General features: G+C 48.9%; 1 protein-coding gene across 1 annotated transcript; it reads left to right on the top strand.

The window, feature by feature from the left end:
* Positions 1 to 8,826: 8,826 nt before the first annotated feature.
* CAVIN3 (caveolae associated protein 3) lies at positions 8,827 to 10,675 on the top strand. The gene is made up of 2 exons (XM_027563130.1): positions 8,827 to 9,475; positions 10,056 to 10,675. The coding sequence occupies exons 1-2, from the start codon at positions 9,092 to 9,094 to the stop codon at positions 10,452 to 10,454; spliced, it is 783 nt and encodes a 260-aa protein (XP_027418931.1). The 5' UTR covers positions 8,827 to 9,091; the 3' UTR covers positions 10,455 to 10,675.
* Positions 10,676 to 11,146: the final 471 nt, after the last annotated feature.

Genomic DNA, 11,146 nt, shown 5'->3' with positions numbered 1-11,146 from the left:
GCTTGCAAGATCTTAGCTCCCTGACCAGTTACCGAACCTGGGTCCCTGGCAGTAAGAGGACCAAGTCCTAACCACTAGACCACTAGGGAATTCCCAACTATTTCTTATTTTGATACCATACTTGGGATAGTGAAGTTGGGATAGTGATATCTTCACTTGGGATAGTGAAGTTGCTCAGTCGTGTCCGAAACTTTGCAACCCCATGAACTGTAGCCTGCTAGGCTCCTCCATCCATGGGATTTTCCAGGCAAGAATTATGGAATGGGTTACCATTTCCTTTTCCAGGGGATCTTCCTGACTCAGGGATCAAACCCAGGTCTCCCGCATTGCAGGCCGACTTTTTACTGTCTGAGCCACCAGGGAAGCCCACACAAATGATGCAAATGATAGTTATTCTTTAAAGAAAATCTTATAAGTAAACACCATCCACCTAACACAGTGCTAAATTTTATGAGTCAATATTTCCTGGTTATGGCAGATACTGGATGGCTTGTAATGATTTCTCCTTCCTTGGACGCAGCCCCAGAGACACAGAGGAATGCTTGTACTAAGATGAAAATAGCTGCAGGACTCCAGCCATATACGATTTCCTGTAAGTCACCACCAGGCTGGAATTGCTGCCCATGGCATCTTGGCTGAGCCCATCTCCAATGCCCTATTCTACCTCTCAGTCCATGGGACTGCCTCTGAGATGCAGGGCATGCCAGTCCCTAGTGATCTGCCCCATCTTTTATCATGTGGATGGTAAAATAGGCTCCTAGATCAGGGGATTGCCATATTAGCTCAAAATAGAGGCCCACAGGGGTTTCTGAGTGATTTGCTAAGGAATGCAAGCTCAAATCCAGGCAAGGCTTCCCCCTGTGGGACTCCACTGAATTCCTCGGATTACAGAAAGAGGTTCAATAGAGTCTATTCAGTCACTTCCAGGCTTTTTGCCTTTTGAGTGTCCCAGGACGTTTTTGCAGGAGATCAACTCCTACGCCCTGACAACAATTACACATTCCAAAGTTCTGGGCTCCTTGGCCTCGTCTCAGATGCAGGAGTCTCTGATGTCCCCCGTGGCATATTGATTGATTTACTTGGTTGTTAAAACTTTTTTTTTTAGGAGGAAGTGAGCTGAATTTTTTAGTTAATCAATTAATTAATATTGGCTGTGCTGGGTCTTCGTTGTGACTTGGGCTTAAGTTGCCCCAGAGCATGTGGGATCTTTACCCTCAACCAAGGATCAAACCTGGGCCATCTGCACTGGAGGCACAGAATTAGCCAATCACCAGGGAAGTCTCAAAACTGCTTTTGTGTGTGTGTGTGTGTTTCTAATTCTTCTGATAGGTGTTTATATTGTAATAATTCCCTAGGGCTGCCATATTAAATTACTATACAATTAGTGGCTTAAAACAACGGAAATGTATTTCCTCACAGTTCTAGAGGGTAGAAATACAAAATCAGTGTTGGCTAGGACCACACACCCTTGGAAGGCCCTGAGGGAGAAGCCATTTCATACCCCTCTCCTACCTTTTGGTGGCTGCTGGCAACCTTTGGTGTTCCTGGGTTTGGGGCTGCCCTCCAATCTCTGTCTCAGTCTTCATGTGGCCTTCTTTTCTGTATCTCTGTGTTTTCTCCTCTTCTTGTAAAGGCACTAGTCACTGGGTTTAGGGCTCACCCTGACTTCCCTGGTGGCTCAGACAGTAAAGCATCTGTCTACAATGTGGGAGACCCGGGTTGGATCCCTGGGTCAGGAAGATCCCCTAGAGAAGGAAATGGCAACCCACTCTAGTACTCTTGCCTGGAAAATCCCATGGATGGAGGAGCCTGGTAGGCTGTAATCCATGGGGTCACTACGAGTTGGACTCAACTGAGCGACTTCATTATCCTTAATTACATCTGCCCTATTTCCAAATAAGGCCACATTCACAGGTACTGGGGTTAGGACTTGGATGTATCTTTTTTGGGAAGCTATTCAACCTTCTAAAATATGAGATATGAAAAATAGTGGTTTGACGGATTCAAACCACTTGATTCTTGTCATGAAAGCTATCCCCAAACCTCTTGGCCATAACGCATCATTCCAGGATCTCCCACCCATTTGGTTATTTTGATTTCTGGTTATTTTGATTACTGGTTCTCATTTCCTGTTTCTCCAAACTTATAGCTCTTTTCATTGCCAGCGGCACAGAGCTCCCTCATTGTGTGCAATGGCCTTACCCTTCCGTAGACAGGATGTCTGTGACAAAGGGTGGAAGGTAGTGCCTGTCCACTGAGGCTCATTCGCTGTTGAGTGGGTGGTTCTGCTCCTGCTGCACGTCATTACTTTACTTTTGTATTGAAGTACAATTGATTTACAACATTGTGTTAGTTTTAGGTGTACAGCAAAGTGATTCAGTTTTGTGTGTGTGTGTGTGTGTGTGTGTGTGTGTGTGTGCTGTGCTGTGCTCAGTTACTCAGTCATATCAGACTCTTTGTGACCTCAAGGACTGCAGCCTGCCAGGCTCCTCTGTCCATGGAATTTTCCAGGCAAGAATACTGGATTGGGTTGCTATTTCCTACTCCAGGAATATCTTCCCAACCTAGGGATTGAACCCATGTCTCCTGTATTGGCAGGCAGATTCTTTACCCCTGCATCAACTGGGAAGTCTCTCTCTCTCTCTCTATGTGTATATATATATATTTGGATTATTTCCCATTATAGATTATTATAAGACACTGAATATATTTACCTTCCTGTGCTATATAGTAATTCTTTATTGCTTATCAGATACAAACTACTATGCATGTTGTTACTTTTGATTCAAAGGTTAAGTTCCTGGAAGATGTCCCTGTTTAGCAGCTGAAATTGAGGCTCAGGGTCAAGGGTATTCCTTGTACAATAAACTCACACAACCATTTCTCATCCTTTTCCAGATTTTTTTTTGCATCACATAATCAAAAACTGTTAGGCTGTATTGCTACATGAGAGAATGAACAAAATAATCTAGCAGCCTCTGGTGAATCTTTCTACTCACATCTACTAGTAAGGCAGCAATTATCATTCAGATCAGTTCAGTTCAGTCCCTCAGTTGTGTACGACTCTTTGTGACCCCATGAGTCGCAGCATGCCAGGCCTCCCTGTCCATCACCAACTCCCAGAGTTCACCCAGACTCACGTCCATCGAGTCAGTGATGCCATCCAGCCATCTCATCCTCTGTCGTCCCCTTCTCCTCCTGCCCCCAATCCCTCCCAGCATCACAGTCTTTTCCAATGAGTCAACTCTTCACATGAGGTGGCCAAAGTACTGGAGTTTCAGCTTTAGCATCATTCCTTCCAAAGAAATCCCAGGGCTGATCTCCTTCAGAATGGACTGGTTGGATCTCCTTGCAGTCCAAGGGACTCTCAAGAGTCTTTTCCAACACCACAGTTCAAAAGCATCAATTCTTCGGCACTCAGCCTTCTTCACAGTCCAACTCTCACATCCATACATGACCACTGGAAAAACCATAGCCTTGACTAGATGGACCTTTGTTGGCAAAGTAACGTCTCTGCTTTTGAATATGCTATTTAGGTTGGTCATAACTTTTCTTCCAAGGAGTAAGCGTCTTTTAATTTCATGGCTGCAATCACCATCTGCAGTGATTTTGGAGCCCCCCAAAATAAAGTCTGACACTGTTTCCACTGTTTCCCCATCTATTTCCCATGAAGTGATGGGACCGGATGCCATGATCTTCATTTTATGAATGTTGAGCTTTAAGCCAACTTTTTCACTCTCCACTTTCACTTTCATCAAGCGGCTTTTTATTCCTCTTCACTTCTGCCATAGGGTGGTGTCATCTGCATATCTGAAGTTATTGATATTTCTCCTGGCAATCTTGATTCCAGCTTGTGCTTCTTCCAGCCCAGCATTTCTCATGATGTACTCTGTATATAAGTTAAATAAGCAGGGTGACAATATACAGCCTTGATGTACTCCTTTTCCTATTTGGAACCAGTTTCTTGTTTCATGTCCAGTTCTAACTGTTGCTTCCTGACCTGCATATAGGTTTCTCAAGAGGCAGATCAGGTGGTCTGGTATTCCCATCTCTTTCAGAATTTTCCACAGTTTATTGTGATCCACACAGTCAAAGGCTTTGGCATAGTCAATAAAGCAGAAATTTCTCCCCAAATCATCTTGATGGGAGAGGCAGAAATCACAGAGACCTCAAGTCTCCTCTTTCCAAGGGACAGAGCTGACCCAACTTGCCCAGGGTCAGTCATTGAGTCTCCTCTGCACCTGATTCAAAGTATGTGGCCTTTTGGACGACCCAAGATGTGGAGTATATAAGAATCCCTGGGTGGCCCAAACTCAGACTCTAAAGCTCAAATGCTCCCATTAGTTGCTGTTCTTTGCTGTGATTGGGAGGTATCACACACATTTCACTGCCTGTCATGGACTTAAGTACCACTGTTCCAGGAAGCCCCCATCCGTCAGCTGGATGCCCCGTGGCTGGTTGGTCCCTGGACCTGATCGCACATCCCCAACTCCTCAAGTACGATGTTAAGAACTGTAGTGTTCCTGCCACTTTTGTTTCAGGGCATCTCTGCAGCATCATATAGTGGAGCATCTGGCCACTAAGAGAAGAAAGAAAACAAGGCTGCAGAATGATACCATCTAAGGCACTGTAACCTGATCTTTCAGAGGTTTTCTTGGGCTTCCTCTCAAGGAAAAAGTAATCACAGCAGATACAGGCAGGGGTTGGGGTCACCCTTGAGTCAATCTGCACTAGGCAGATATATTCCAGGCAGATCCAGCCCTCATGAAGCTAGAGTGATTTTTTTTTTTTCTTACATTAAGCCAACCCTTCCTCAGAGTATTCAGTAATGTATGTTAATGTATGTTCTGGGAAAGGGACAGGCTAATGTATAAAAGGAACCCTTGAGAAGCAGGGCTGGCAATACTTTGTTTTAATTTTTTAAAGCATTTCTTTACTCAAGCACCAGAGCATTCCACTAATATTTGTAAGACTCGTTATATCTGAGCAAATGTTAATTTGATTGTCTACATTCTACAAGGAGTCCTCAGTTTCTCTTAACTCTTCCTACAGAGAACTTCATACTCGGAGAGAATTAACCAGGGTGGAGGGTAGGGGCGCATCCTGGGTAAGAGGTTACTGTGATATTGATGGTGATCATGTAATGTGTATGTTTCCCAGGGTTAGCAAAACAAATTACCATTTGCAATGGTAATATTTTCCATTGCTTAAAACAATGGAAAAAGAGGCTAGAAGTCTGAAATCAAGGTGTTGGCAGGGCCATGCTTCCTCCAAAGCTTTAGGGGAGTATCCTTTCTCACCTCTTTCAGCTCCTGGACACTTCAGGCATTCCTGGGCTTGTGGCAGCGTGACTCCACTCTCTGCCTCCCTTGTCATATGGTGTTTTCCATGTCTGACCCTTTCCTTCTTGTAACGACACCAGTCATGTTGGACTAAGGGTCCACCCTGCTGCTGCTGCTGCTGCTAAGTTGCTTCAGTTGTGTCCGACTCTGTGCGACCCTGTACACAGCAGTCAACCAGGCTCCCCCGTCCCTGGGATTCTCCAGGCAAGAACACTGGAGTGGGTTGTCAGTTCTCCGATGCATGAAAGTGAAAAGTGAAAGTGAAGTCGCTCAGTTGTGTCCGACTCTTTGCGATCCCATGGACTGCAGCCCACCAGGCTCCTCGGTCCATGGGATTTTCCAGGCAAGAGTACTGGAGTGGGGTGCCATTGCCTTCTCCGAAGGGTCCACCCTACTTTAGTATAATATGATCTTATTACATCTGCAAAGATCTTATTTCCAAATAAGAACATATTCACAGGTATCAAAGGTTAGGGCTTGAACTTAGTTTTTGGGGACATGACAAACCTGCACCAATTGGTTTCTATTTTTCACACCCAGATCAAGGAGTTGGAGGGAGTGGGTCCCAGTCACATCCCTGACTTAAGAGAATAGAAATCTTTAACTAAGATCAGGTTGCACTGCCTTAGAGGGCATCATTCTGTAGCTTTTATCATTATGATTTATCATTCTGCTCTCTATCCTTCTTTCTATCTTTCTTGGAAACTGCAATACGGCCTTTTCTTGGATTCTGTGTGATCAAGGCCATGCCACTATAATTTCTATCAATCTGGACTTTTTTGACTCAGGGCATTCTTCTGGGTTGCCCCCAAGTTATTTTTATGTACCTCATGGGCTTCTATTTCCCTAAATCCACTAGTTTCTACTGGTTTATATGGCTATTATACTTGAAGTTTTGGAAACACCAGCAAAATCATCGATGGCTTTATTGATAAATTTTAAGGTTCTCTTTGTTCTACATACCCAAAGGGGAATTCAGCAGGCCTTTCAAAGATTGACTATCCTCAGCAATACTCAGATTTTTTACATAGATAACCACTTTTCTGCCCACACCACCCATATGCTCCTAGGGAAACTGCTCTAGGTTTAAGCCCACCAAGATATAGCCATACACTTTGGTTCTGGAATGGCCATTTAACTCAGTGGAAAGGAAGTGGAAAAATTCTGAGGGGCTCTGGGAAATAAATGTCCTACATTTTAAGACAGTTTCCTCTTTTCTCTTAATTTTGTGCAGAGATGTGAGGCCTGGAACTGCTGTAACCACCCTGCTCCCAGCCTGGAATGCAGCTGACACCTGGAGGCCATAGTTGAGAGAGAGCTGTGACTGACCCACACTTAATCATCACTCTATCTACCATGGTCTTTTTCAATTATGTTTGGGTTGGATTTCCCAAGTTTAAGAACTGTTTAAATTGGGTTCTCTGTTCCCTTAATTTGAAAGTATTCTTAACTGGCACATCCTGATGGGTCTCTCTGAACAAATATAAATCCACTGAAGGAGATGGTGATTCCCTCAGGTTCCCAAGGAGCAGAAGGGTCAGGCTCCATGGAGAATCTGTAGAATTTGGTCTCCAACTTAGCATCACTGGATTTCTGGAAATAATAATTTCACTCATCTGCTGTCCTTCTGTGTAAACCAGACCTCAGGTCCTTGCAGGCTCATGTAACTATCCCACGAGTGACAGTTTCTGCCATAGTCATCAAGTGACTCTCACAGACCGGGTGAGGAGAGGAAGGACAGGGATTATAGGATCAGTGAACTGCCTGGATTTCTGCGCTTACTGTCAGCTTACCAGGTGTCACTAGAGAGAAGGCATGGGGTTTTCCACAGAGGTGAGGTACGTCAAGGCTGTATACTGTCACCCTGCTTATTTAACTTCTATGCAGAGTACATCATGAGAAACACTGGACTGGAAGAAGCACAAGCTGGAATCAAGATTGCCGGGAGAAATATCAATAACCTCAGATATGCAGATGACACCACCCTTATGGCAGAAAGTGAAGAGGAACTCAAAAGCCTCTTGAAAGTGAAAAGTGGAGAGTGAAAAAGTTGGCTTAAAGCTCAACATTCAGAAAACGAAGATCATGGCATCCGGTCCCATCACTTCATGGGAAATAGGGAAATAGTGGAAACAGTGTCAGACTTTTTTGGGGGGGGCTCCAAAATCACTGCAGATGGTGATTGCAGCCATGAAATTAAAAGACGCTTACTCCTTGGAAGGAAAGTTATGACCAACCTAGATAGCATATTCAAAAGCAGAGACATTACTTTGCCAATAAAGGTCCATCTAGTCAAGACTATAGTTTTTCCTGTGGTCATGTATGGATGTGAGAGTTGGACTGTGAAGAAGGCTGAGAGCCGAAGAATTGATGTTTTTGAACTGTGGTGTTGGAGAAGACCCTTGAGAGTCCTTGGACTGCAAGGAGATCCAACCAGTCCATTCTGAAGGAGATCAGCCCTGGGATTTCTTTGGAAGGAATGATGCTAAAGCTGAAACTCCAGTACTTTGGCCACCTCATGTGAAGAGTTGACTCATTGGAAAAGACTGTGATGCTGGGAGGGATTGGGGGCAGGAGGAGAAGGGGACGACAGAGGATGAGATGGCTGGATGGCATCACTGACTCGATGGATGTGAGTCTGAGTGAACTCCGGGAGTTGGTGATGGACAGGGAGGCCTGGCGTGCTGCGATTCTGCGATTCATGGGGTCACAAAGGGTCGGACACGACTGAGCAACTGAACTGAACTGAGGTAACAAATTCACCACCAGCATCATTAACTGGATCCTCTATGCTCACTCTCTCCCACCTCCAGGCAGCAATTTAAAATCTTCACTCTCAACAGACATTCTCACCTATTTCCAGAGAAAATTAAAAAAACATCAGGTGGGAGCCGACATCCAACCTCTAGGAGAAGAAAAGCATAAATACCAGAAACTACTCTAATCCTTTGAAAGGTTTCACAGGAAGAGGTGTCCTGCCTGCCCTCCAAGTTTGGGGTGCAGGATCTAGGCTCTCATGGGCTCAAAGAAAGCGAGGGAGGAGACCTAGAAGAAAGAAAATAGGGTAATGCTACCCATCGAACTAGAGAAGCAGGAAATGAGGCCTGTGGCCAAACCCTGGTGATGACTACTAGGAAAATACCAGAGGATGCCTCCCCACCCGCTCCGCCTCTCCTCTGTCTACGTGGCCTGCTGGGTCCCAAAGTGAGGCCTCGGGCCCAGTCTTCGTTCTGTATCAAAACAGCCAAGAGCCTAGGGGTTTAAACACAGCCCTCTGAGGCACGGGAGGCCTAGGGCAGGGGGCTGCGGAGGCCCTTTGGTTACACATTTGCCTTGCTGATATAGTTTCTTTGCCCACTCCATGCATACAACAACATTTTCCAAGGCTTGCCCTTTGCACTGGGGAGAGAGTACTTTCCAGAAAGAGGCACACCAGGGAATTGGAGTGGAGGAAGGGAACTCAAACTCCTGATGAGAGAGTCAGTCGGCCGGGGTGGGGCGGATTCCAGGCCACCCTGCTTCCTCGCGGGGCCCCGGGCAGGGCGGCAGAGACGGGGCGCGCTTCCGAAGGACCCCACCGCCAACATCCCGCCCTCTGCCCTCCCCCCCTTCCGCGCCGCCGCCGCCGGGGAAGGCCAACTCCGCCTGCCTGAGTCACGGCTGAAGTTGGGGAGGAGCCGGGGAAGGCTGCCCCAGCGCAGAACGCGGCCGGCGGCTTCAGCGGGAGCCAGGCAAGGGGGTCAGGGATCATGGGGGAGAGCGCTCTGGAGTCGGGGCCTGTGCCCGGAGCGCCGGCAGGGGGTCCGGTGCACGCCGTCACGGTGGTCACCCTGCTGGAGAAGCTGGCCACCATGCTGGAGACGCTGCGCGAGCGGCAGGGGGGCCTGGCTCAGAGGCAGGGCGGCCTGGCGGGCTCCGTGCGCCGCATCCAGAGCAACCTGGGCGCGCTGAGTCGCAGCCACGATACCACGAGCAACACGCTGGCGCAGCTGCTGGCCAAGGCGGAGCGCGTGGGCTCGCACGCGGATGCCGCCCAGGAGCGCGCCGTGCGCCGCGCCGCCCAGGTGCAGCGGCTGGAGGCCAACCACGGGCTGCTGGTGGCGCGCGGGAAGCTCCACGTTCTGCTCTTCAAGGTTAGTGACCTCAGGCGTCCCCGGATCCAGGGCCTTTTCCCGCCTGCGGGGCACCATCTGGGGCTCCCCCTCCCATCTGCCTGCCGCACCCACATTCCTGACCCCACCCTCTTCCCTTCTCGGGGAACCCACTTCCAGGGCCGCACCCACTCGCCACTGCCCAGGCCCAGCCTTCCCTCACGCCCCTGAAAGCAGCCTGGCCAATGAACGGCTGCCCAGCTCTCGCTCAGGCCACGTCCACAGAAGCTCCTCCAAGTACCAGCCCATCCCCGAACGAAAGTAACGGTGATGGAAGTGCATCTTGAGACAGTTCGCCGCCTCCTGCTGTTCTTGCCCCTGAGGCCACCACCATCCTGTCTCACGCCTCTAAAGGGGTCCCGCAGACTTCTGCACAGTTCGCCTGTCCTAGTTGACGCCACCTCCCTCCAACCGGCTCCCTACTTTCCCACGCCTGCCTAGCCTTTCCCGTCTGGGCTGCGGAGGCTGAGGGTGGCGCGGGTCTCCCTGATGTAACTGAGATGGGGGGCTCAGGCTCCCGAGAGAGGGCTGCCAGGGCCAGTTCTGTGTCCTTCACTTGCAGGAGGAAGCTGAAATCCCAGCCAAGGCCTTCCAGAAAGCGCCGGAGCCCTTAGGCCCGGTGGAACTTGGCCCACAGCTACCCGAAGCCGAAGCTGAAGAGAGCTCAGACGAGGAGGAGCCCGTGGAGTCCAGGGCACGGAGGCTGAGGCGTACCGGGTTGGAGAAGGTACAGAGCCTGCGAAGGGCCCTTTCAGGCCGCAAAGGCCATGCCGCGCCAACACCCACGCCTGTTAAGCCACCTCGCCTTGGGCCGGGCCGGAGTGCTGAGGGCCAGCGGGAAGCCCAGCCTGCTCTGGAGTCCAAGCTGGAGCCAGAACCTCCGCAAGACACCGAGGAGGATCCCGGGAGACCTGGGGCTGCCGAAGCGGCGGCTGTGCTCCAAGTAGAGAGTACGGCCTGATGGCCCGTGCTGCCTGCCTCCCCTGTGCCTAATGCTAGTCCCCAAATAAATCTTTCTCTCAGAATGCAGCATTCCCGCCCAAATAAGGAGTGAATCCTGCATCCACAGCCCAGCGTTGGCCCTCCCTTCCCGGCTTCTCTAGCCCAGCACCCTGTGTCCTCTATAAGAGCAGCCACTCACACGTGTTTACACTCACCATCAATAAAAGTCATGTCACCTAATCCGGACTCCATGTGAAGGGGTGGGGGAAAGGTGGTGCAAGAAATAAGACAGACGTTGGAACCTGGAATGTGACTTCAGTTTCAAACAGATCATTTTGTGGTTTCTCATTTCCACTGAATCCTGGGCTGTACCCCAGTGGCACATAGAAGCGTCCTTCTGGCCACTTGCTCCTTCAGCGCTTTCCTTGTGGGGACATACAAGTGTGATTTTTTTCCCCCAGCATCTAGTACAGTCCCTTGCTTTTAGGCGCTCAGCAAATGCCAACTTGTGGTTTTCCTCTTAGTCACTTCTTCCTCTACCACCTCTAAAAGTTGGGTCTTCCAGGACTCTGTTTTTAGCCCTCTTCTCAATCTGGGTATTCTTCCGTTAATACTCACCCCTGGGACTTCCCTGCTGGTCCAGTGGTTGAGGCTCTGTGTTCCCAATGCAGGGCACCACAGTTGGATCCTTAATCAGGGAACTAAGATCTC

Source organism: Bos indicus x Bos taurus, chromosome 15 (genome assembly GCF_003369695.1).
Source record: "Bos indicus x Bos taurus breed Angus x Brahman F1 hybrid chromosome 15, Bos_hybrid_MaternalHap_v2.0, whole genome shotgun sequence".
Classification (NCBI taxonomy): Eukaryota; Metazoa; Chordata; class Mammalia; order Artiodactyla; family Bovidae; genus Bos; species Bos indicus x Bos taurus.
Note: the sequence above shows the minus strand (reverse complement) of the source record. Positions and strands in the feature narration are given on the sequence as shown.

Excerpts from the sequence above, each read along its gene's own strand:
- CAVIN3 (XM_027563130.1), top strand. The coding sequence starts at position 9,092 with ATGGGGGAGAGCGCTCTGGAGTCGGGGCCTGTGCCCGGAGCGCCGGCA. Across the intron at positions 9,476-10,055 it reads TCCACGTTCTGCTCTTCAAG|GAGGAAGCTGAAATCCCAGC; the intron begins GTTAGTGACCTC and ends CTTCACTTGCAG.